Genomic DNA, 27,159 nt, shown 5'->3' with positions numbered 1-27,159 from the left:
GAGGAGGGGTTTACAAGGAAGAGCCTTGGGATTTTTATAGGAATTACATTTAATTCAAAGGTAATGGTCTGGGGCGTCTGGGTGGCTCAGTAGGTTAAAGCCTCTGCCTTCAGCTCGGGTCATGGCCTCAGGGTCCTGGGATAGAGCCCCGCATTGGACTCTCTGCTCCGCAGGGAGCCTGCTTCCCTCTCTCTCTCTGCTGGCCTCTCTGCCTACTTGTGATCTCTGTCTGTCAAATAAATAAAATCTTTAAAACAAAACAAAACAAACAAAACAAAGGTAATGGTCTGAGACCTATTCCAGGTAGAGAGCACAGCAAGGATGCAAGGTGATGAATGTGCTGGAGAGCATCACAAGGGGGTTTTCTGAGCAGGCCATTCCTATATGCGGCAAATGGAAATGTTAAAGCATCAATTAGTCAGTCACATGTCTCAGATTATTTGTATTATTTTCTCTTCATTTTATATACAGATAAACACTCGCTTCCCCACCGAAATATTAGCCGATGATTTTGAAGACTTGTGCATTCACCAGACCCAACTCCCAGCCTTTTCCAACTGAGGCTGCATAAGCAGACGTTACTCAGCGCTTACTTACATTACGTGGCATTATTTAAGTCAGTGGTTCTGTATGTCAAGTGTGGGTCATGCTCACCTTTTTGCCTTTGTTTGTTTGTTTGTTTTTAAATATACCTTCTTGGGCTTTCCTTCAGGAAGATTAAAACCGAACGCCTGAGTAAGGTTGATAGCTGGCTCCCCAGAGGTCCTAGTTTGGGCTGATATAACAAATTACTGTAATAATTACTATAACAAATTACCCTAGACTGAGTAGCTTAAACAACAGACATTTATTTCTCACAGTTCTGGAATCCAAGAAGTCCAAGTTCAAAGTGTCAGCAGATTCAGTTTCTGTTGAGACCCACTTCCTGGTTTACAGACTTCTGTTTTCTTGCTGTGTCCTCACAGGGTGGAGGGGAGAGCTTTCAGGAGTCTCTTTTAAAAAGGCACTAATCTCATTCATGAGAGCTCTACTTTCATGCCCGGATCACTTCTCGCCCACGTCCCAATACCATCATATTGGTAGTTAGGATTTCAACACCCGAGTTTTGGGGATTACATTCAGTCCATAACTTCGGGTGAGCCAAATACAGAGCAAATATGGGAACTCCTAAATTCTAATCTAAACCATTCCTAACCGAAGTGTGGTCCACTAACACCATTTGCATCACATGGGAACTTATTTCAAATCCTGTATCTCAGGCCCCACCCTGCATATACTCAGTCAGAACCTGCTTTCCTAAGATCCTAGATGGTTCATATGAACTTTTAAGTTTGAGAAGCAAGCACTGATGTAAATCACTGTGCCCCTAGACCTGAGGCATCAGCATCAACTGGGAACTTGTCCCTTATGCAACTTATCTGGCTCCATTTCCCCCCACTGGCCCCCAGTTCTGGGGGATCAGAACCCCTCTGGGGGTAGGCCTGGTGATGTTTTAACACTCAAGTTTGAGAAGCACTGGATTCAAGCCATTATCCTTTTAGCTGTGACCATTTTTAACTTTAAACCATTTGTTGCCTATGATTTTAGCACCACGACTCTATTTCTAATGTCAGTGGAAACCTAGGAGAGCTGGAAAAGGAGGAACCTGGAAAAATCCATGGTAATATGTATCTATGGGACAATATGCTACACTTACGGCAATAAATAGAGGATTTCCTCTCTCCCCAAGCTGGAGACATATTGAAAGGACTCTCTAGATGGGCGAACATAAAAGCCATATGCTGGTAGGCCATAAAACTTGTTTAAAGACATATCCATGCTTTTTCAATAGCTATTTTAGTAAAGGTTTTACTCCCACCTTGACGTCTAAATTTTAAAACGCCTCCACCTCTGAAAAACATTTTTCAAAGATTGTCAGATGATAGCAGAGCGAACAGCCTCTTAGTTGATTTAAGGACGCTACCAGAGTCTATCAGCTCCAGGTGTTCCTAATTATGGGGGAGGTTATCCTCGATGTTAAAAACACCGCAAGCGAGGCGAGGCTTCCTATCTTTGTTCTTTAAAATTAAACCCCTCAAAACTACCTCCTACTTTTCAGTCAATTCCTGGGATTTATCTCAGAGCCTCTACTAGGTGGAAGACTTCGAGAAGATTGTTCTAACGATTCTACGTCTTTTTCCTCAGACCCAGTCCTTCCCTTAATACTGAAGCGTTATCAGTCCTTTGTCAAGTTCAGGGTCAATCTGCCATCCCCTTTCTCCTCAAAAGTGGGCCGCGAGAAAGAAATCAGAGGCAGACATCTCCAGGGGTTAAGCCCTCTCTGGGCAGAAGCAGGACGGAGGTTGCGCTCCAGGCCAGCGCCGCGCGCCGGGACCACCCAGCCCGCCCTTCCGCGCTCGGCCTCGGCACTTTTTCAGGCCCACCCGGCGCGGCCGGGGTCCCCGCGGCTCCGGGCCCGCTCCCCGGGGCCAGCAGGGGGCGGCCGGGCTCCGCGTCCCCCGACGAGGAGGGGACGGCCCGGCGGAGGAAGTGCCGAACTCCAGCCGGCCCGCCCGGAGCGCAGGCGGCGGCGGCGGCGGGAAGCGGCCTCCTCGCCGGGTCCTCCCCCGCAGGCCAGCCCCCCTCACCCCCCGCCTCCCCGGCCTCTCCCCGCCCCGCGCGGCTGCCGCGGCGGCCGGTTCCGGGTCCTGTGACCCGTCGGGCGGCGGCCCGGGCGCAGGGCGGCCGGCCTCGGGGACGTTGCGACGGCCGGCGGGGGCTCCGAGGGCGCGCGCGGGGACGGCGCGGCAGGGCGGGGGCCCCGGCGCGGAGCCCGAGCTGGCGGGGGGCGGCCGGCCGGCTCGAGCGGGGCCGGGGGTGCTCATGGCGGGCGGGGGACCCGGGGACCCGGGCCAGGGGGCGGAGGGGGCGGCCGCGCCCGAGACCCGCGAGCACCTCTTCAAGGTGCTGGTCATCGGCGAGCTCGGCGTGGGCAAGACCAGCATTATCAAGCGCTACGTCCATCAGCTCTTCTCCCAGCACTACCGGGCCACCATTGGGGTGGACTTCGCCCTCAAGGTCCTCAACTGGGACAACCGGACGCTGGTGCGCCTGCAGCTCTGGGACATCGCGGGTAAGCGGCGGGCGGCGGCCTCCGTCGGGAGCCGGCGGCCACTGGGCTCCGCTCAGTCTCCTGCCCTCTTTCTCTGTCCGCAGCCTGCACTGGCCCGCCCGGGAGGTATGGAAGAGACTAACGCCGCCAGGGACAAGGAAAGGGCCGTGGCCGGGTGAACTACTGGACCATGGAACGGGCAGTAGTGGTAGTTGAGGGATTTAAAAGCAGGATAAGATAGATAAATGCATACATAACTAACCCTGGTGAGATGCCTCTGCTAAGTCTGTAGAAAGCATCTCGTTTTTAAGAGGTCTCAGAGAGGAGGCCTCCACTCCAGCCACCTGACCGGCGGTGGGACAAGCCATGGAGGCTTTTCCAGAAGTTGAACTCTGAAGGTTGACAAGCTTATAATAGATCAGGAAGAGTTAGGGGGAGGCGTGGGCTCCTCTCAACTGGCTTTAACATCTCAGAGATGAGCGCTGGAGTTGAATGGTTCACCCAAAGTCAGTACTTACTGTCACTACTTAGTGACACAACCAACACTAGCAACTAGATTCCTTTTTAGAATGTTTTTCATCATGACCTTGGATCCGAGACCCTTCGTTGTGAGTGAAACTCCATTCTTGAGACAGGGTGCTCTGCTAGGTCATGCCTGTCCTCTGCCTGTGAAGATCTGGGGAGGCTGCTCTTGCGTCTTTCCTCCCTCCCTAAACCAACTTCTCTCCCCACTCCTGGCCCCCTCTCAACCCTACACCCTAGTAGATTGTTTCTCTGTCATTTCCTTTCGGTTGTCATTTAGGAGCATAATATCCCTCTTGGAGAGGATACTTACTCTCCTTGCTTTAATTTATGAAAACTTGAACTCTGTCCGGTGGGGTGTGTGGGGGGTGGGCAATTAAGAAGATGTTAACTTTGGAAAGCTTAAATATGGAAATGATACCGAAAGTTACCCTGTTCAGTCATTGCTGGTAGGAAGCTCAGTGTGCAGTAGAGAACTTTTATGGGAGAAGGTTCAGAGCTGGAGAGACCATCCTTCATCCTACAGATGCATCAACCCTAGAAGTTTTGGTCACCCATTGGGTAGCGGAGTGGGGGTGGGGGTGGGGTACAGCGACATAGGTCTGTCTGCTAGGTAGTGCTCTTTTCATCAACAGTTTATCCCATATGAGAAAGTATTGAAGAATTATAACTCATATACGCACTAATTTAAGAACAGACTTCTCTGCCTCAGATATGAGAATAAATTTAAATAAATAAATAAATTTATGTATGTCGGTTCCTCAGAGAAAGGGGGATGATCAGCTCTGGGCTCAGCTCTTTTTTTTTCTTTTGGTTAGAGAAAACCAAAAGTTCGTTTGAAAAGTCATCTTTTGAAGCCAGAGGCTTCTTTCGAAATACTTCCTGTGTTTCACAGAACACTTATGAATACTAGTATTGCTTTTTGACAAGGTTGTAAATTCTAAAGGTTGCCTTGCCATGTGATAGTCATTCTCCAGGAATCTTCAGTGTAGCTGTAGATTTCCATGAAGATGATTTTAAACCCCCATCTAGGAGCGTTATTGACTTTGCTTTATTCTTCTTGTAAAACAGTATCATGTTTAGCTATTAAATTATCCCTGGGCCTCACTGCAGGTAAATAAAAGATTTTATTGGCACATTTGTGTTTTTAAGCTTCATGCAAAAGTGCATATATTTAAAGAATTGGGAAAGCAAAGTCATGAGTAATTTTCTCCCTGGGTATCACCTCTTACCTTTTTTGGTCCTCCTTGAACAGACCTATGCAGCCAGGAAGGGAACATAGTCAGTCTTGTCAGACTCTGGTACATATTGAAATAGATGAAAAGTGCTTGCGCTTTTGCCTAAGTCCAAAGGTTGAGCTTTGCTAGGAAGGAAAGCAAGATTTTAAGATCTTTAACAGGGATTCCTGGATGCGAGATACCATTCAGCAGGTACACACCAGATGTTAACAAGATTTGAAGTAAACTAATGAGGTAATTAGAAATTACTAGGCTCTCCTTACAAATAAGATTTTCAGAGATGGGGTCTTAATATATAAGGAAGCTACCACAAAAATAATTTGGCTTTCACTTGAGGTTTAGGGAGCTACATCATTAAGTACTTTGCTTTGAATATTTGACCTGTTAGTGAATCCTAGCTGATAACATTTGAATTAAGTCGTAATGATGTAATGAAGGCAAATTGAAGGCCACTCCAGAAAGTTCCCCAGGGCTAAACAACAATGAATCATATTGAATTCTCAAAGGATAGAAATACTCCTTGATTACAAAACAGTAGGTAGAACTGGCCAGTTGATACGACTAACTTAAGCTGTGGTGCTATTACTAGTTTTTTCGTTGTGGCTTTAGAGATGAGAAAGCTGGCAAAGGATTACATTGAGTCTCTCTATACTTGGAAACTTTGGCTGGTATTTGGCAGGTATTTGGCAGGTGGGAGTTGTCCAGACATTTCCCATAAATGTGGCCAAGCAGTTTCAGCTCAACTCTTCAAATCAGGAACCACAGTGTCTCTTGGGTGCAGGCCTTCGGAATGCTTTCTTATTGCGAGAAATGAGTGTAGCTTTAAAATCCAGATGCAATCCAATTTTTGTGTTAGGCCACTGTCTCTTCCTTCATATGTGTTTTGAGATTGCTCTTAACACATTAACTGAAATACACTAAGTTACTGAAGTCGTCAAAAAAATTTTAGGAAGTTTAATAAATACTACTAAAATTTAAGATGTAGCAAGAGATGTCTCTGAGCTTCCTTTTGTTGTTGTTACATAAATTAACCCATTTTTCATAGGTCAGCAATGTATTAAATGGTGGAGCTACTACCATTTCAATTATCCTCATGATATTCCTGACGGGGCCCCGTATTTACTGGTGATTTCAACCTTTTTGGTGCATTTTGCCATGTCACAGCACACTAGGGTATTTCCTAGAGTGGGATCTGATCTGCACTTTCATATATAGTGCGTATGAAATGTTATTTGATTACAACTTATGATAACTTTATTAGCAGCTGTAGGATTTTCCAGGTAGGTTGAATGGCTGGTCTAGACTAAATCTTTAAAAGAAAGAAACTGGTGTGTCCATTTGGATCTAATACAGTGTAGTCTTCCTGTATTTGCTGAAGTAATTTACTTTTGCAGGGAAGACATAATTTTATCTGTGCCTTTTTAAAGTTTTCAGCAAGGCCTGAAAATCAAATTGATGCTAGACAGATTAGCAGCAGAAATTTGTTTCATGTAAGTTTTCTGTGACACAGGAGCCCTCATAGGAAAGTGAACACCCAAAGAAGTGGCAAAACCTAAATGGTTTTATGCCAGGTTGAACAAAGAGAGGAAATTGTGGAAAAATAATTAATATGGGCAAGCTAAGGGAAAATAAGAGTTATTTTATAAGGTCTGTTTGTAGAGACTTCTCTCAGCTTTGACTCCCATCCCCGGTGATAAGAATATTTCTTTCCTCCTAGAAAAGAGAGGATATTTCTCACATGGGAATATTCTCATCTACTTTCAGGGAGAAAATGGGGGAGATTAGAGCACTCTTCTTACACCTGATCTTTTTCAAGTGCCTTTCGTTCAAAATGATCCTTATGCCAAAGTGGCATTTTTTTAATTATTATTTTTTTTTTTGGAGTTTTAATTTTTTATTTTTTATAAACATATATTTTTATCCCCAGGGGTACAGGTCTGTGAATCACCAGGTTTACACACTTCACAGCACTCACCAAAGCACATACCCTCCCCAATGTCCATAATCCCACCCCCTTCTCCCAAACCCCCTCCCCCCAGCAACCCTCAGTTTGTTTTGTGAGATTAAGAGTCACTTATTTTTTTTTTTGCCACATTTCACTTTTTAGAATCAGTATTTCTCTTTAAAAATCTGAATGGATAACCCTCCTTCGGGCTCAAGAACAGATCAGGAACATTTTACTCAGAAGTTCCTGTAAATGTTATTTACCTAGAGCATAAAGTGCATGGTTGGAAGACATTATAAGTTCTATAAACCATGCTTAGATTCACTTTTTATTTTTTTTATTTTTTTTAAAAGATTTTATTTATTTATTTGACAGAGAGAAATCACAAGTAGATGGAGAGGCAGGCAGAGAGAGAGAGAGAGAGGGAAGCAGGCTCCCTGCCAAGCAGAGAGCCCGATGCGGGACTCGATCCCAGGACCCTGAGATCATGACCTGAGCTGAAGGCAGTGGCTTAACCCACTGAGCCACCCAGGCGCCTCAACTTTTTATTTTTTTGATTCCCATCCTAAATTAGAACACGGATCCATCTTCCACATTGACAGTCCCTGTGCCTCATGGCCTCCTGTTATCTGCTTTCATAACTCTTCTTTAACCCTCATGAACAAGAATCTGGAATAGTATCTCAGATACTTTCTTGACCTTCAAAGTATCTATTAGTCAAGAATTACTAATGTTCAGGTTTCTTCTAAATATGAAGAAGCAGTGCTCTGAGGAATTAGTCTATAGTTATTTGTAGTCTCTGTCTTAAACACTGACTCTTACAATGACTTTCCAATTAACTCATTTAAAGGAATTTTTAAAAAAAATCTTCATTATATCTGACTTTTGCCATCCTGAGCCTTACACAGACTCAACTGCTGTGCTGAATTACAAGCAAAGTCTACTGTCTCATTTTACATTTTTAAATCTTCCTCAATTCATGACTCTGGAGACATCTTTGGGTGCCCCAGTCTGAACTTTGAACCCACCGTTGCCCAGGCAGGCTTAGCATAACAGCATATTTCTGTTACTGCACGTGGAAATTCTCCTGAAAATGATACGCTTACTGCCTTTCTTTCCTTTTTTTATTTTTATTTTTTAAATTATTATGTTACCATTCTCAGTTGCCTTAGTTTCCCACATAGGCTGAAAAGTGCCCAGGTTAGCGATAGAGAGAGAGGGAGACATTGATAAAAACCACTAAAACTTGACCTTTTTTCCCTGTTTTCCTAATCATTCTGTTGTTTGAATTGAAGGTGTTGGAGGCTTTTATAGATCCCATAGTCTAAATACAGAGAAGTGTAGTAAGTTGACCAAGAAAACACAGATAATCAGTGGCACTGTACAGAGATACATCTCATGACTCTGAAATATGATATATGAAAACTAGCTTTTAATAGTGTAGCAGATTTTTGGTTCACTGGTGTCAAAACAGTCTGAAGATTGTTGTCCAACAGTCTAACAGACTCTTGTCTAAATTTGCAAATGTTCTGGTCATTCTTACAGTAACTCATATGACTCTTCTCATATACCCATTCTAATAATTCCATCTCTTTATGTTATCAGTCCAGAATTTCCAGTTATACTCTTCTTAACACAGAATGTCCAGTGTGTATATTTTTTGATTGGCTCCATCATTTGGGGGGGCATTTTGAAAGACTGTTTCCACAGTGTGGACTGTCTGAAGATAACAAAGCCTTTTTATTGATAAATATGTGTAGAGCGCACGTATTTATCAAGGTGATAATTATAGATGTTTGCATAGTCTACTCTGTGATCTCACTGATCAAACCTGTCAGCCATGCATTATCCTAGAGAGGCGGTGTTACTTTCCAATGTATTCTAGGAGAAATTTTATCCATTATGTATATGTTTTCTTGACCTTCTGACTTTCTTAAGCTTCTGATGTGGAAATTTCAGTGATTCTTATTCTTATTCTTATTAAAGCATACCCAGGATTTTGTTTTTATCAGGTGTGGTAAGGCCACATCAGAAGATCATCACTATTGAAAAGATGGTTTGTTATTCATAGTTCCAGGAGAAGGAAGCACGCTGCCCTATGCCGGAGACCACATGGGGAAGCACCAGGGTTGGTCCAGAGGCAGAAGGAGCAAGAGAAGAATGTGGGCTAGAGACTTTATTGTAGTTTTTGCAGGAAGAAATGGCCAAGGCAACATAGGCAACTGAGCAAGTTTAGGATTGGTTAGTTTGGTATATTTGAGTGGAGTTGGACTATAGGGGTGGTCCCTGATTGCTTTAGTACCTGGCCATGGGTGGTTTAGGGCAGGAGGATAGTGTCCTAGTCTGCAGGAGCCTGAAAAAGGAGGCAGATGGGTGGTGAGGACTCTGGATTGGTTTGCTTATCAAAGATGTGCTTTCTTTTTTTTTTTTTTTTTTTTTTGAGAATTTGAAATTTTTACTGCAGACACCCAAACATGAGGTTCTGTGCTTTCATGTATTACAAAAGAATCAATATTATAAGAACATAAAATGAATAAAAATTAAGTCAGTGAATTCTATTATAATCAAATTAAAGCCTCTATAAAGTAAGTGGAGGCCATCATGGTTCTTTCTTACAGTAGACCGTAAGTTCTCATTTTTGTGAGGAGGGAATCTTTTGGACCCCCTTCCAGATGGCGGAGAAGTAGCAGGGAACAAAAGCTCCTGAAAGATGTGCTTTCAGCAAGTCCTTCATTGTCTGTAAGAACTAGCTAGCTGGAAGGGGCAGTCCCTCCCCTGGTCCCAAGGCCCCAAGATGTCAACGCATTATAAAATATAGAAAATTTAAAAACACGATTGATACGTATTTCTAGGCATTTGTTAGAAAAGATTGAGAGATGAAAGAAAGTGCTCGTCCAAAGAAGAAAAGTTTGAAGTCCTTACAAATGTGTAGCCCGAGGATAGCATATCCTTAAACTGGTGATGATTTCACACTTAATCAACACTTAAATAGTAGCAAGTGGGCTTAGTGGACAAGTTTGGGTTGTGTTGTGGTTGCAGAGATCTTCTGGGGGGAGAACAAGGCAGACATATAAATGGAGGGGGATGGTGGAATTCTGCAGGGTAAGGTAAAAGATCAAGATAAAAGTGCATTTGGTAAACAAGCCCATAGCCGCTATGGTAAAGCCCTAGGAGACTTAGAAAAAGGGATTACCTTGTGTATTAGGGCTGTGCTGTCCTTGAGGAGAGTCACCCTCAGCCCATGGGACTGCCTTGGGTCTGTTTGAAAACATGGGACATAAGGAGCAACGTGTACTCCAGAAAGTCTTTGGCTAACAAATTGGACAGCACATTAGATAACAAATAATTTGGGAATTGGAATAGTTTTCCCTCCCTGGGATTTTATTTTCTCATCTATAAAACAAGAGAGGTTGGACTAGATGATATGGGACGTCACCTTTCAGTTACAGTGTTGTCCATCTAAGTGATGGTCAGGAAGGCATGGAAGTGGTTCCTCCTCCAGTCAGAAATGACTATGGCACTGGTGTTGCTTAGCATCTTCCCACTGTCTGAGCTACTTGCTGTTTAGAGGAAGATCTCCCAGGTCCTGCTGGATTTTTATATTGCCATAAGCTTTAACTCTACAAACACACACTCACTAGCACTCATGTGTTTCACACTCATGTGAACAAAACCCATGGATCTGACTTTGTGTTTAATAACTGCAGACTTCTCTACCCCATCTTCTCCTGTAGGGGAACATAACCCAGGAGCATTCAACATGGTAGGAATTCCCTGCATTTTATTTGCATGTTTGTGGAAAGTAGAATCCAAGAATAATAAAGTTCTTTTGGACTGAACTTAGAATGGTTGATTGACTACTTCCCAGAGAGTATTCTTTGTATTTTTTGTCTAAAATTAAGAAAAAAAAAAAAATTCTGAACCTACAGAATTCCTGTGCAATTCTAATGTGAATGTGAAAGTCTTTTCCATTAGTTTTGTCTTTAGCCCTTTTTTAAACTTAGGGCTAACTCCCAAAGCATTGTGAAAGGGAAGTAGTAGAATGCATCATTCTCTCTCTCTCTCTCTCTATTTTAAAGATTATTTACTTATCAGAGAGCATGTGTGCATGAGCGGGGGTGGGGGGAGGCAGAGGGACAGGGAGTGGTTTAAAATAATCATCCCTCACTCTTTCTATATGTCCATAGTGAGGGTGGAGGTTGGGGTGTGGCGGAGGGAGGGATGTGAGGGCAGTTTTGCATTGGAGCTACCTGGACTCAGGCTAACAGAGGCTCTACTATCTCTTGATAGTGTCTTTTCAAAATTAGGGTTCCAGCCTGCTGCAGCAGGACAAGGACACTGTCACCCAAGTGATTCTGCTTAGAAATGACACTTCTGTTTGCATTTCATGGTCCAAGACTAGTTCATAGCCACTCCTAATTTAGTGGGGCCAGGAGAATGTGATCCTTCATGCATCTAGAAGTGGAAGAGAATGGAATATTTGTGAACGGTATTTTTGTTTTCCACTATAGTTCTTTCTTTTAGGCAATAATAAGGGAATATATAAAATTACCCAGAGAGTAATAATAACAAAGTTATGGGATGCAACTGTTACTCTAGTAGCAAAGTTTTCTTTATTTTTCAGTTTAACAGTTGGAAGAGCTTGACATATCTATGCATTCCAACCTTTGAAACCAACGTAGTTAAATCTAGGTTTTACCTTGTTAGGGCTTTTTGTTGTTGTTGGTTGTTTTGTTTTTGTTTTTGTTTTTTAGAACAGCTCTTAATTTTATGTTAAGGTTATTATCGTAAATAAATTCATTGTATCTTTCTCTATTCTATAATTATACTTAATGCATTTTAGAAATGTGTGTGTGTGTGTGTGTGTGTTTTTACTTGTTTTGACCAGTTCAGGAATATCTCTGAAGTGGTAATGGATTACTTTAGAATTTTTTAAAAAGGAGATAATGAACTCAGTAAAATAAGAAGTATACTGTACTGTTTTGTTGGAAAGTATGCTGTGTATGGCTTGGCCTTTCGATGCTGGACTATTTACATTCAATCCCCACTGCTGTCTGGATTCAGTGATTGCAGAATCTGTAGAAAATCATTACAACATTAAAATTATGACAGAGAAATTTAAAACATCAGAAGGGAGAGCTGGGAGGGCTTAGAAGATCCCTAAAGATCTGTAAAGACACTTCACTTATTTAGGCGGAGAAAGTTACTTGCCTGGGGTTTCTTGATCTTTTGTGCTTGATATTTTGATTCTCTAGTATACTTGTATTTTCCTCAAGTTCATTTTCCTTTGCCAACTGTTTTCACCACTATAGTTTACGACATATAACTAGTTTAAGGGTTTGCCATGTTTAATTGCACCGTTTTAAAGAGGATGCTCAGGCTTTTATTATGTAATACCTTTATTGAGCACTTTATAATAATACTAGCTAACATTTACACTGTGCTTACTAGGCCCTGATGTTTTACTTTTTGAACTTAAGGTCTGTGCATGTAAATTATAGTTTAAGTACATGCTGTCATGAATTTTTATTTAGCATTTCTAGTTCAAGATAGACCATCCCTGACCCCCTAGAACAGAAGTAGCAAATATTTTAGATTTTGTGGGCCATTCACTCCTTGTTGCAACTACTCAACTCTGCTATGGTAGAATGAAAACAGATGTAGAAGCCCATAAACAGATATAGGTGGCAAGATTCCGATAAAACGTTAGCTGAATTTGACCATGAATTATAGTTTATTGCACTCTGCCCTAAAAGACTCCCAGGCAGGCATTTTACATTAAACCTTCCCAGTGAGCCTCTGAGGTAGGTATTATTTTTTATTACTTTATTGATATATAACTGACATGCAACAAACTGTACAATTTGATGTTTTGCCATATGTAAACATAGTGAAACAGTATAATCAAGATTGCCGACATTTCCATCACACCAAAAATATTTCCTCTTGCCACCCCCCCCTTTTTAAAGATTTTATTTATTTGACAGAGAAAGAGGTAACAAGAGAGGGAACACAAGCAGGGGAGTGGGGCTCCGCATGGGGCTTGATCCCAAGGCAGACACTTAACAAAGACATGTGCCCCTCCACTTTCCCTCACCCAGGTGCCCCTCCTCTTTCCCCTTGTAACTCCTCTTTCTGCCTTGCCGAGGACAATCATTGATGTGCTTCCTCTTACTAAGTTTTTATTTTATTTTATTTTTTTATTTTACTACAGTTTTTATTTTTAAGGGTTTGATATAAATGTATTCATGGAGTACTACCCATTCCCTCTGAGTTCTGGCTGCTTCTACTCAGCATCATTGCTTTGAGAGTCATCTGTTTTGTTACTTATATCCATAGTCTGTTCCTTTCCTTTCTATTGTTATATTCATTGTATGGATATACCATACTTTATTCATTACTATTTTGGCTGTAAAAATAAAACACTGATGAGCATTCATGAAGATGACTTTGTGTAGACATGGGCTTTCATTTTGTTTGGGCAGATACCTAGGAGTAAAATGTGTTGGTTGTATGGTAGATTCATGTCTAAATTTTTATTTTTTTTTAATTTATTTAAAAAAAATTTTTTTAATATTTTATTTATTTGACAGAGAGAGAGAGATCACAAGTAGGTAGAGAGGCACCAGAGAAAGAAGGGAAAGCAGGCTCCCCACTGAGCAGAGAGCCCAAAGTGGGGCTCGATCCCAGGACCCTGAGATCATGACCTGAGCCAAAGGCAGAGCCTTAACCCACTGAGCCACCCAGGCACCCCCCATGTCCAAATTTTTAAAAACTATCAAATTGTTTACCAAATTGGATGTACTATTTTAAATTCTTATTCCTACCAGCAGTGCACGAGAACTGATTGCTCCACATCTTCGCCAGTACTGGGTATAATCAGACTTTTTATTTTCGCCAGTACTGGGTATAATCAGACTTTTTATTTTAGCCATTCTTGTGGGCATGAAGCCGCAGCTCATTGTGATTTAAATTTGCATTTCTCTAATAATTAATGATGCTGGGCATCTTTACCTCTACTTGGTTGTCATTGTATACGTTCTTTGATAAAGTGTCTATTCCAGTCTTTTGCTTACTTTATTAATTAGATTTTTTTTTTATCTTCTTACTTGGGAGTTTTGAGAGTTCTTTATATATTCTGGGTATAAGTCCTTTACTAGATACAGAATTTGTATCTTTTTTCTCCCAGGTTATACCTTTCCTTTTCATTTGCTCAATAGTGTAATTGACACTATTTTGAGCTGCCCTATGGTGTGGTTGTTACAGAGCAGTCTGAGACCATCCGAGGGTTTTGAGTCTTAACCTCGGAACCCAGGGAAAATAACTTGAGGTTTCTAAGCCACAGGGTCCGCCTCAAAAATTCTTGTCATACATGTTTCTGATTTTCTTATGTTTTACCAAGAAGTTTATATGAGGACAAATTTGAATATGATTTAGTATGATTGGTTGAAAGTAGTATTTTTAGGGATTTAGAAATGTTTCAGGAAAAAAATAGCAGTCATTAACCTTAATTGTTCTTCATAACTTCTGGATTTCTATACTTTTACTAGTTTGGCACCCTACTCTCTTTTCTAAATTGAAGGAGTATTCCAAAAGAGTACTTTCTTATAACTGTGAAATAATCTTATAATCTGGACTATCTTGTTGCCATAGTCATTTTATACATAGTAATTAAGATTTATAAAAATAAAAGTCAGTAGTATGTGCTCTCTATTTAAAATTGAAGTTGGAACAAATTTAATGCAATCTACCTAGTCTTTCTGAAGAATAGTGATACTGACTTTGACCAGTTGGTACATCCTCTGTGACTTTGCCATGTGTGATTATTGTGTATGTTTAAGGAAAGTGTTACAATGTTAACTTTGTGTAAATGTCAGCATTGTGATCAAATAAGTTATACAATTGTCTGGTCAGATTTAACTTACCAATAAAACATGAACATGATAGTGGGGTTTCATATGTGGCCATTTGTTACCTTGAAGTTCAGATATCTGGGCCATCATTGTATGGTTTCAGATAAGCCCATATGATGGGTTGTCACAAACCAAATCAACTTTCTATTTTTTATTTTTTAAAAGATTTTATTTATTTATTTGACAGAGAGAGACACAGTGAGAGAGGGAACACAAGCAGGGGACGTGGGAGAGGGAGAAGCAGCTTCTTGCTGAGCAGGGAGCCCAACACCAGACTCCATCTCAGGACCCTGGGATCATGACCTTAGTGGAAAGTAGACGCTTAATGACTGAGCCACCAAGGCACCCCCAAAATGAACTTAAAGCGTATCCATTTACATTTGCCTTTTGTTTTCTTCTTCCATTATCTCACTAAGCGATATCTAAAATTGTATGATGCTATAGTAAAATTTGGAGAAGAAGGAATTTTTTTTGGTGGGTAGCTTTGCATTTGTTACTATCAATAACATGTAGATAAAGTGTGTTTTTCATCATGTGTTTTAACAGGAAAGGGTCCTGTCAGTTTTTGTTTTTATCATTGGTCAGTTACCCATCTTAGATTTGCACTGATTGCCATTTTTCCTGACCACTGTAGTCCGTAACTTGACAGAATGAAAAGTGAACATCTTAGAAGTCAAGGTGACTGCAGGATAGTTCAGAATGCCCAGCATCATATTAACGTGGGCGCATGGCAGCCAGGAGACCTGGGTTCTGGTCCCACAGTATGTCGTCAGGGCCACTGTCATCCTGCCCAAGCAGCTCTCAGCATGGTTTTTCTTCTGTCAGCTGAAGATTAGGGTCCCTCCTGCGTCAAAGAGCGATACCAGACGGAAAGGAGATACATGAAGCAGTAGAATGTTCCCCAAAGTATTTAACATGTTAAATTTTTTTAAAAGCATGATAGTTGAAGAGCTCTACAGTTGTTCCTTCTTTTAGTCACACGGCCACATGGGCCATTTTTTGTAAGCAGGTTTGCATGTATCTGCCTTCTTAGAGAGCAATCTTGCATGCAGAGGCAAAAGTGGGTGCGGGCTAGAGATGGGGAGGAAGGATAAGCTCCTTTATCTCATAGCCAGTCCTAGTCTTTTGACTACATTTTGCCCACCATGCTTATCTTCTTCCTGCAAGCTTCATTTTCTTCTATTCTCGTCTCTTCTCCCCCTCCACTACCAACTGTCTTTTTTCCTCTCGTACCTCTTCTCTTAGACCAGAGGGAGGGCGACAAGGGGATCAGGGGAAGGATGGCTCTGTAGCTTTAAGCACTGTCATCTATCTGGATGGTTATGGAGCATGTGTCAGACACGCGCAGAGCATTAAGCTAGTTGACTGTGTACTCAGACCCCATGATCAGCCACGTGCTTCTGTACATCCTTTATCCCACCAATTTTCTTTGCTTTGTAATGGGAGACATGTGTTTATAGCACTATTCTTAGGGTCAGAGGGGTTATATCTAAATATAGACTCTGCTGAATGATGAGCTCTTAACCTCTTATTATATTTATTTTTAGGGCAGGAGCGATTTGGCAACATGACCCGGGTATACTACAAAGAAGCTGTTGGTGCTTTTGTAGTCTTTGATATATCAAGAGGTTCCACGTTTGAGGCCGTCTTAAAATGGAAAAGTGATCTGGATAGTAAAGTCCACCTTCCAAATGGCAGTCCTATTCCTGCTGTCCTCTTAGCTAATAAATGTGACCAAAAAAAGGATGGTGGCCAGAATCCTCCCCAGATGGACCAATTCTGCAAAGAACATGGTTTCACTGGATGGTTCGAAACTTCTGCAAAGGTGAGGTCTGCTTTGTGTTTGTATCTGCTCTGCTCTTCATTCTTAAATCTGAGCTGTAACTATAAAATATTTAGATGAGTTTATGTGTGCAGTTTTTGGGAGCCTAGAAAAAAGCAAAGTATAGCATGGATTTGTTATAGCTTCTTTGAGAGGGCAGCAGGAATGCTTTCAAAATTGGCTGATATGGAAGTGAATAGAATAGAAAAGAAGGTTTTCCATCAAAATAAAAATTAGCTATTATTTAAGTGAAGAACAATGATGTTCTCTGAGTTTGAGCCTTTAAATAAAGCACTTCTGCAACTGGAGTTCATGGGGAGGATAAAGTGTCTTGTCAAGCACAAGCATTTTTTATTTTTACTGAAGGCTTCACAAAATCTAGGGACATAGATGACACTGGTCAATGTGTAGGTCATGTGCAGTACTAACAAAAATGGACTCTGAAAATGTCAGAGATGTATTCAGTTGGTGTTTGAAGAGTTTTAGATTGTGTATAGAAATTTGAAAGAAATGTGAAAGAATCTGAACAAGAGGCAAGTATCAGCATTTGTGGCATGCGGCATGAAGAGTGGAGGGGGAATTTTTTCTTTCATCTATTATGGGATTCGGTGTTTTATGAAGAAAAACAAAAATACTAAGCTTGTTAAAAATCTTGCCAGCCTAGATATACAAGAAAGTAAAAGTGAAAATCGCAAGCACAAAATATTAAGTGGGGACGGAGTTTGTTTACATGCATTGGAAATTTCACATTAGAGGTCAATAATTATCGGACTGATGTCAGAATGATGATATGTTGGAGAAATTCTGTAATGACAGAGTCAAAACCATAAGACTGTATATCTTAACACAGTCTCAGCATTTGGGATACCCTCTGTGGATTTCTTGTATGAAATTTTAAAAAGCCTTTAAAAAGCCTTTTAAAAAGCCTTTTCCTCTCAGTTAACAAATGTGACCAGATTTACTTACTGGTCAGATTACCTACTTACCACTAGGTCCCTTTTAGTTTTACCAGAAACCCACCCCAAAAGTAGAAGATCATTTGATGCCACCGATGATCAGAATAAGGAAAGTAAAGCTATGAGAGCCTGCACAGAAAAGCTGTTCTGGAGATAACTGAGTGATGTTGTCATCCGAAAAACTAGTGTCTGCTAAAACCAGAAGTTTCTACTCTTAAGCTAAAGGCTATTTGTTTAAATAAATACATTCTAGAATCTTCAGTTTTAGTTTAATGCATAAAAAGTGGTGTCAGAAGAAAGTTGCTACGTGAGCACTTACACAGGCATGAAGGAAGAAATGGCAGAAGGGGAGGCTTTTTTCACGGAGGCACATGTCCTGGAAGCTACACGTTTGGTCTCTTGTCTTTGGCAGGTCTGTCAGGTGATTTGCTTGACTTCCCAGCTTTGTTAGGCAATAATCAGTGGTATGTGCAATGTTTATTAGAACATGGGATTTATAGGAAGAGATGCATGTATTACAGATAAAATTTCTTCTCCAAGTTTTATTTGAATTAATTATTCAGGTAATAAATCCAAATTCGTCCCCAGAAACAATAGTGTTATATGGTGTGTATCTTGGGACTGTAAGTCATCAGCGTTGTTACATTTATAGACACAGTTACCTGTGGAGTGGAGAAGGAAAACATTGATTAATAGATGTTTCATGTCTGTTCTGTGCTTTCCTACAAATACATTAGCAACACCTTTTGCAGAATGTCCTTAGTAGTAAACCAGGGATTTCCAAGAGGATAATAGTAATATGAAATTTAGGTTAAAATTGTAGTTAAGACTTAAAGTACTGCCCTAGTGTCACTAATGCCTGTATTTCAGAGCCGGCCGGCAGCTGACTTGACAGCTGATTTCTGCTTGAATTGCAGTGATCTGAATTTTAATGGGAACACAGCCAAAAGACAGTCTTGAATTCATGAACTTCATCTTTCACCTTTATGGCAAATAATGGATTTCCTATACGAAAATGTGTTACTAATTACAATATGGGAATTTCAGTTCCTTATCAATTGCTACTAAATGCAGTTAGAGAGCATTATAATTCTTTGAGATAATGGGAATGGTGGGGGCTAAATGACATTTGGACATTCCAAGATCAATACTTTAATTAAAGTTAATACTTATCTTGGTAGTGGAGGTTAAAAAAAAAGTGCTGGAACAGATACCTGAATGAATAGTCCGAGTGTAGGTTTCTCACTGTCTGAGAAGGTACAACAGATAAGGGAGACAGCTAGAATAAACCTAATGTTCTTGGACTGAAATTGGGGAGATCAGTATGAACTTAATGATTTATATGCATGTAGAAATATATATGTTTCTGTGTTTGTATGTGTTTATAGACACGTGTATATATATGTGTATACATACGTGTCTATATACACACATGTATAAACAGATAAATGTAGAAATTGATGTCTATGTATCTGTGGAGGCGTATGTGTATTTACTAGTTCTCCTTGCTTAGGAGCAATGATACCACAGATCCAATGAGCTTCCTAGTCCCCAGAATTTGTTCTTTATTTTTTTACAAGACTTTATTTATTTTAGATAGCATGAGCTGGGGAAGGGGCAGAGGGAGAGACTCTCCAGCAGACTCCCCACTGAGCACAGAACCGGACGTGGGGCTCAATCTCACCACCCTGAGTTTATGACCTTGAGCCAAAATAAGAGACAGTTAACCAACTGAGTCTCCCAGGTGCCCGCAGAACTTGTTTTTTAAATACTGTTCTCCTATAAAAAGAACAGGGGTCTCATGGAGAAATTATTGCTTCCAGGATTGGTGGGACAAGGAAAGTAAAAATACGACAGAGATATTTTGTGGTGCTGGAAACTAAGGAAACACAAGATGATGGAGACCGGTCAAAAAGAAACAAGACCCTACTTAATAGGAGCTCCAAAAATCCAAGACAATTGGAGCAGCAAAGTAAATGACTATTGCAGTGGAGCTAATCCATAGAATAAAGGAATAAAGTAGTAATCCATGATAAGAGTAAACCAATGAAAAACTCTTCCTAACAGTAGAATTCCAACTAATAATTAAAAAAGCAATGATGGATACAGTCAGTCACCTTTAATCACCATGGGAATAGCTGTTTTAGGAAAGAATAAATTGATGTTGAAGTTAATGGGAAAAACTCTGATGAAAAATAGGGTATTTCCATATTTGAGCTTAATAAGTACAAACGAGAAATAGTGACTATTCAGTGGAGAAGACTGACAGACATGACTTTAAGCAAGTGTGCCTCTCGGATGCTGAGAGAGACATATCACTTACTCCTGTCAAAAATGTATAACTTGAGTTTAATGATATGGAAACATCAAACAAGCCCAAATTGAGGGATATTCTCTGGCCAGTATGCTCCAAGAGTGTCAAGGTCATGAAAGGCAAGGTGACTGAAGAACTGTCCCAGGTTAAAGGAGACCAAGAAGACATGAGCGTGAAATACAGCTGGTCACCTGGATCACACATAGGACGCTGAGACAATGGGGACATTTGAATAAGGTTCATAATCAGTTCTGACACTATTATCGAATTTCCTGATTTTATCTGGAAATCTGGTTATCCAAGATGTTAATACTTTAGGAATATGAGTGAAAGGTATGTAGGAATTTTTGCTATTTTTGCAATGTTTTTGTCAACCCCAAATTATTTAGAAATGAAAAGTTAAATATTAAAAAAATAAAGCCCAGATTTTGCTATGTGTTAGTCGTGTATTTAATGACAGCTAAATCTGTCACACAAATGTTGTGATAGCTAGTGACTCCTTAGGGTATTTTTTAATGGACATCACACCTACAACATTGTTTCAGAAACTAAGGGAATTAATTTACACATGACAACTAGAAGTAATAACCTGTACTCAGAGAGGGGAAATGACATGATGTATTTATCATATTTTAATGTGTGAGCCCATTAACGTTCCTCTTCCTAATGTATCCTGAATGCTTGACCTTAAATGTTTAAAGGCAGGAACTTTTTTGTCCTCGTGCTTTCATTTATGGGAGTGGCTACTCAGCAGGGATGACAGTTGCTTTTCAACCATTAAGATAGTTCACTGAACCTCAGGGACAAAAAGTTTGAAACAGGAACATCAGGAAGGGGAATCCTTTGTGAAAAGAGGAAAGTTCTCTATGCACGTTACTGAATGGCATTAAACTCTGAGGGTGTGTGTACCCTGGAGTGAGGGCGAAGATGGTAGCCTGTGTATTCTGAGGTCCCCTCTGACAAACTGCACTCATACCATTACTACTCTTCGTGCTTTCTTCTAAGCATGAATCCTTGGAATTCATCCTGGTCATCATTTCTGCATTATAGGATAACATAAACATCGATGAAGCAGCCCGGTTCCTCGTGGAGAATATTCTTGCAAACCACCAAAGCTTTCCTAATGAAGAAAACGACAGGGACAGAGTTAAACTGGATCAGGACACCTTGACCGCAGAGAGCAAGTCCCAGTGTTGCTGACATGGCTTCTGCTTCTGTCCCACGAGCAGATGCAGCCTGCCTGGGCTGGAGCCAGGCCTGAGTATGGATAAGGTGGCAGATGTGCTGTCCTGTGAGTCTTCCCAGGGCTGCACTTTAAAGGAATGCTCTGGTTTTTCCTCAGGTTGGATATATCTTTCTCCCTGTTCTGAATGACAGTGACAGCACCCCCAGGAGCCTGGCCCACACAGGGCTTCTCTGGTGGTTGCCATAAGTTCAGGATAATGTTTACATCCTCTGTAACATCTTTTTAAATGATGTCTCTCCCCCAGCTCCCGCCCCACCCCTTTACCAACTTCCAAGTTGTGCCTTGTGGCGGGAGTGCTGAGGTGAGAAACCGGACCTACAGTCTTTGAGCAAGGCTGTGGGGCTCTGTCTTGTCTCCATATCCTGGTCTCACTCTCCAGGCTCTGGAGGCTGCAGGCTCTGGTTGTCACAGAAGGCTTGAAGTTCCTGTTTTGCAGCCTTTCTTTCTTTTTCCTTCCTTCCTTCCTTCCTTCCTTCCTCTCTCTCTCTCTCTCTCTGTCTCTTTCTCTCTCTCTCTCTCTCTCTCTCTTTCTTTCTCTCTCTCTCTCTTTCTTTTCCTACTTAAAACTTTGGTACTTCATGTAAAATTGTTATCCTTAAGTATTATAATTTCATGAGCCCTAGCCAGGGTAGTGTGCCCTTGCTAAGGACTCAGCATGGCCGGCATTCTGGCTCTGGTTGCTGCCAGTTGGAAACGATATAAATAGACATTCCTTCTCTCTCTCTCCAGTCTTTTGTTCTGTTTTTTTGTTTTTTGGGGTTTTTTTTTTTTCCCTCTTCCTTCTGGTTATTTTTTACCTAGAGCCTGGCTGGTATTACTGTTGCAATTATCTCCAACTGGAGCTAGTATTTTTAAATCTGTATTAGTAATGGTCATAGAGAGGAGTCACTTCGAAACATGTACCATGAAAGCTGAGGTTCTATATTATGAATTATGAAAGAGAGTAGGTCATGTGTGGTTTTCTGTAGAGTTTGGGACATTTTAAGTATAACACATGAGAAACTTAAGGCAGCCTCATAATATTTGTATTACCATTTAACCCAGTTAAGGAAAAGAATAAATTTTTTGACTGAAACCTTGTTTTTGTGAATTAATGTGATTATGTGAAGGTAAATGGGGTGTACTTTTCTGCCTTACAAAACTTGGTGTCTGTTCACTTTTTCCTTTTGTTTTTAAGGGACTTGCTATGGTCTGAAAGATCCAATGTATTTCTTTCACAGGAATTTTCAAAGTGTTTGTGACATAACCCAGAGCTAATGCAAAATGAGGCATTGATTAAATTGTCTTACACAGTATTATGAATGTGGGTAGGAAAAATCCATGCATTTATTGAGAGCAGGAAGAAAAGAACTAGCAAGAATTGTGTTTGCTCTGACAGGAATATTCTGGGAGTAAATAGTTATCATGGGCCATAAAATATAGCTTGCTTTTCTGGTTAAATGTAAGCTTTGCCTAGGGCTTGCAAATGTATTTATATGTTCTTCATTTAAGTAAATAAACCCTTTTGGGACATGTATTCTATATAGAATCAGATTTTCTGAAGTTAAGGAAAATAAAGAAGCCCCTTATTTAAATATTACTTACCATTTAGTTAATATAGCCCCTCTTAATTTAAAAAAAAGATTGCATTTAATCTTGCTTTCTAAGAAACATATGTGTCATACTCTAAAATTTTTTCTGGTTTAGGTACAAAGCACTTTTTTTTTTAAGATTTTATTTATTTAAGAAGGAAAGACAGGAATAGCAATAGAGATGGAGAGGAGTCTGAGGAGCAGGGAGTACAATGCGGGGCTCCATCCCAGGACCCTGGGATCCTGACCTGACCTGAAGGCAGATGCTTAACCCACTGAGCCACCCAGTGCCCCAAACTACAACTTCTTAATCTATATTGATTCCAAAGTCCAATTGTGTAAGTAGTATGAAAAGTTGGTGCCAAAACCTAAATGTTAGAAACCTAAAGCTTAACTCTGGGTGGTCACTGAAAGCAGCAATTCTTGGAATTTTCTTTTTGTACATATTGGCTTTCATTTTTACAAGAAATTAATTGTGTTTAAATTGAGCAAAATCAGGGGTATTGCACTCTCTGTGCCCACCTTTACCACATTTGTTCCCCTCTCTGAGGATAATTTTAAGGATTGAGAGTCCCTTAGATAATGGTTTTTCTATAAACCCTGAGGGTTCTGTTTGTCAGTATGAGATAATTTATTCTATTTATCATTTCTTACACTTTAGAAGTAAAACTCAGTATTTTGCTTTACTCTTAAATTCTCACCACAATTTGTTTTTGTAACCTAAAATTGAATTTAGGGTAAGTTACATAAATGGCTAAAGGAGAGAAGAGAATACCTTGACTGCCTTATTCACTTAATTGCTTATTAAAATTCCTGAGCCTCACTTCAGACTTACTTAAATATGTTTCTGGGGATGGGGGCTTAGAAATTTCCTTTTTAAAAAAATCTGGTGAGGGGTGCCTGAGTGGCTCAGTTGGTTAAGCATCTGACTGACTCTTGGTTTTGGATCAGGTCATGGTCCCAGGGTGATGAGATTGAGCCCCACATCAGGCTCTGTGCTCAGTGGGGAGTGTACTTGGGATTCCCTCTCTCCCTCTCCTGTTCCTTCACTCTCTCTCTACAGTAAATAAATAAATCTTTTTTAAAAAGCTGGTGATATTCCTTCAGAAATCCCTTATAGTAAACAGCAACAGTTAAAGTGTTACTGAGTTTGAAATCTATGACACTGCCTAAAACATGAACATTTTTAATATATAGCACTTTTATTTCCATTTATATATCAGTGTTATTAAAAAGTCTGAATGGCTTAAGCAGTGAACAAGCAGTATAAATCTGCTTTCATCCCACTGGGGGAAAAAAAAAAATAGAGGCTTAAGGATTCTGACAGGCTGGACTAATTTCTAAGTAACTTTGTACAGTTAGCCGTCTGGAAAAAAAATAAGTCCTATCTCTATTGTGCTATTCCTCAAAATGATAAGTCTGGAAATTAATAACCTAAATGTAAAAACAAGAAATACAACTAACAAAACTTTGCCATGTGTGGTAAAAATTTTGACATCAGGCTGAGAAATTCCTTTTTAAATCCCCAAATGCTTAAAGCCAAAGAGGAAAAAAATAGATACACTGGGTACATCAATATCATATCTAAGAAGAGGATATAAGTAAAATTATAACAGGCAACAGACAAAAGAAAATGTATGTAATCCATTTAATTGGGTGAAGGTCAATGAAGCAGGATAATAAAAAACTCTAAGGCAGTAAAAATTGGCAAAAAATATAAAACCAGCAGTTTTGGAAGAAGCAATTCCTGTGTTAAATCTTGGTAACCAGAAAACGTAAAAAATAAGATGTTATCAGATTCCACAAGAAATGTGTAAATTTGATTGTATCCCTGATGTTTACACAAGAAATGTGTAAATTTGATTGTTATCCCTGACGTTGGTGAACACACAGGAAAATCGTGTTCACAATCTGCCATTCCACCAGGTTTGGTAGATATCTCCCCGTTTCCCTCCAGTGTTGCTGTGCACCTGACACTCTGCCCACATCTTGCTGAGAAGCCAAACTGCTATTGTTGGGGAAATAACAAACTATCCTCCCACTCAGAAGACGGCTCCACAGAAGTAGAAGGGAGAGAAAGCAATGTTTATTGAATAAGCACGAAGCCAGAATGATTGCCTCAGGGGCAGTAGATAAGAGATTATAAAGGCCCTTTTGCATAGCTCAGCAGATACAACTCCCCCCCCACCCCTACCATGCTTGTTCTCAAGGTAAATGAGGTATACCAGAAGTCAAGAGGACTTGGTATCACCTTTTGTCACAGAGGGTACATCCTAAATGCACTTAATAGTTGGAGTATTAGCTAATTGGCTTTTTCCAAAGGAGAAATCACTTTTTATATCTTCATGGCAAGAGGTGGTTGTGCAAGTTGGTGTGAGATTTCTCCCCTTCCAAAGAAATTGGGAGATAGGGACTCTGTCTCTGCTCAAAATATTTCAAAGAGATGGCTCCCAAAGATGTCCTTGAGAAAGCCTGGAGAGAGTCTTGTTTAGCTTTAAAACAGATTTACATACATATCAAAGAGACAGAGAAGACCTTACAAGATGAATGTATAGAAAAGATATGGTCCACATATACAATGGAGTATTATGCCTCCATTAGAAAGGATGAATACCCAACTTTTCTATCAACATGGACGGGACTGGGGGAGATTATGCTGAGTGAAATAAGTCAAGCAGAGACAGTCAATTATCATATGGTTTCTCTTGTGGAGCATAAGGAATAACATGGAAGACATTGGGAGATGGAGAGGAGAAGTAAGTTGGGGGAAATCAGAGGGGGAGACAAACCATAAGAGACTGTGAGAAACAAACTGAGGGTTTTGGAGGGGAGAGGTGGGAAGGGGTGAGCCTGGCGGTGGGTATTAAGGAGGGCGCGCATTGCATGGAGCACTGGGTGTGGTGCGTAAACAATGAATCTTGGAACATGAAAAAAATAAAATTAAGATGTTAAAAAAAAACAAACAAGTTTTCAAATGTAAACACTGAGAAAACAGGGAAGGGGCATGGATGGAGGAGTTTCTTCCCTTAACTTCAATGAAGAGACTTAAGCTGCTTCTTTTTAATTTGTATTTGCCTTTACTGTCCAGCCTGGGTAAACATTTGCTTGTGTATAAGAAAACAGAGAAATCTGTTCACCGCAGCATTGTTGGGATATGTATGGAGGTATGTGTGCAAATAATAATAATAATAATAATCGACATGCTCATCTACAGGGGAAAAATGGAAAATTGTATACCCATACAAGGAGATACTGTGAAGCAGTTTAGTAATATTTTTAAGAAAGTATTAAGAATTTAAAGGCTGTGTGAGCCATGTAAAAAGTTTAATACCAAATTCCTGATTGTAAGGGCCAGAACTGTGGGTGTCAATTAAGGCTCACTTGAGGTTTTTAGTTAATGTTTACAATTTTATGGTGCAATTTATTTTACTGTGGTCAGTAAGTTTCCTACACTGTCACTGAAATCAAGCAACGTTCCTGTTTGGAGCATAATACTTAGAAAAATAATAAACACTTTGAATTATCTTTACTTTTTACTGTACTTAATAGCATTGCCTATAATTTTGCCATTCTGGGATCTTAGGTATATTATGAACATGTCATATGAATATATGAAGCTTCTGTTCTTATTTCTGGTTCTCCAAATCGCGCGTGCACACGTGTGTGTGTGTGTGTGTGTGTGTGTGTGTGTGTGTGTGTGTATGTTGGGAGGGGAGGTAGGAAGGTAGATGATAAGGTACGAGTTGCATATAAAATACTGCTGGGACTGTGTACATTTCAGTAATTGAATCTACTGCGTCCTCCAAATCACCTGAATACCATGTGGTATTGCCCCGCCCATCTGTTAGCATTTCTCAAACCAAACCCATTCTCTTTCAATCTTACTGCCAAGCCCGCTCTAGAGGTTTAAACGTTTATATATCATAATTTAAATAAGTTTTATGTGCATTCTAAGTTCACAGGTAATGCTATCTTTGAGGGGTATGATTATTTTGCCGATTTGTTTGAAGCCCACTAAATGTATAGCTGCCATTTTCCTCCCTTTACAAAAACTCTGCTTTTGAGTCTCTAGTATCGCTTTAGTCATGTTGCTAAATTGTGATTTGAGAGCTTTAAAGCAATATGGTAATTGCTCTAAGGGAAGTCTTATAATAACCTGGCTCCAATTTCAAATCAACATACTACTTCATCTGTGATTTAAAGATGAAATTTTGTGGATTTCTTTTCTTTTATTGAGAACAAAACTGAAGTACCCTCCAAAAACTTTTCTTTTTTGGAAAGTTTAGCAAAGTACTAGTACTAGTACTTTCATTCTGGTTTGATTCGGAACCATTTTAATAGCTGGGAGTGGAATCTAATTTTTCATAACATAACACCTTTGAAAAATCAGATATATACTTTTTCTCTTGACTGTTTTTGTGGTACTAGTTGAGCATATTTCTATCCAATCCTATTTAACAAGAAGATTATTTCATTATAAATTCCATGCATGTTGCTAATCATGTGTAGTTTGTATAGTGGACACTAAACCGAAATGAATT

At 40.2% G+C, this 27,159-nt stretch overlaps 1 protein-coding gene across 2 annotated transcripts; it reads left to right on the top strand.

Moving 5' to 3' along the window:
* Positions 1 to 2,804: 2,804 nt before the first annotated feature.
* RAB32 (RAB32, member RAS oncogene family) lies at positions 2,805 to 21,356 on the top strand. Of its 2 annotated transcripts, none has more exons than XM_032339301.1 (3): positions 2,805 to 3,112; positions 16,257 to 16,534; positions 20,807 to 20,934. In XM_032339301.1, exons 1-3 carry the CDS (start codon positions 2,863 to 2,865, stop codon positions 20,849 to 20,851), a joined length of 573 nt encoding a protein of 190 aa, XP_032195192.1. In that variant the 5' UTR covers positions 2,805 to 2,862; the 3' UTR covers positions 20,852 to 20,934. The 2 variants fall into 2 exon arrangements, with proteins under 2 accessions (XP_032195192.1, XP_032195191.1); XM_032339300.1 differs by having other exon boundaries at positions 2,818 to 3,112; positions 20,852 to 21,356.
* Positions 21,357 to 27,159: the final 5,803 nt, after the last annotated feature.

Source organism: Mustela erminea, chromosome 4 (assembly GCF_009829155.1).
Source record: "Mustela erminea isolate mMusErm1 chromosome 4, mMusErm1.Pri, whole genome shotgun sequence".
NCBI lineage: Eukaryota > Metazoa > Chordata > Mammalia > Carnivora > Mustelidae > Mustela > Mustela erminea.
Note: the sequence above shows the minus strand (reverse complement) of the source record. Positions and strands in the feature narration are given on the sequence as shown.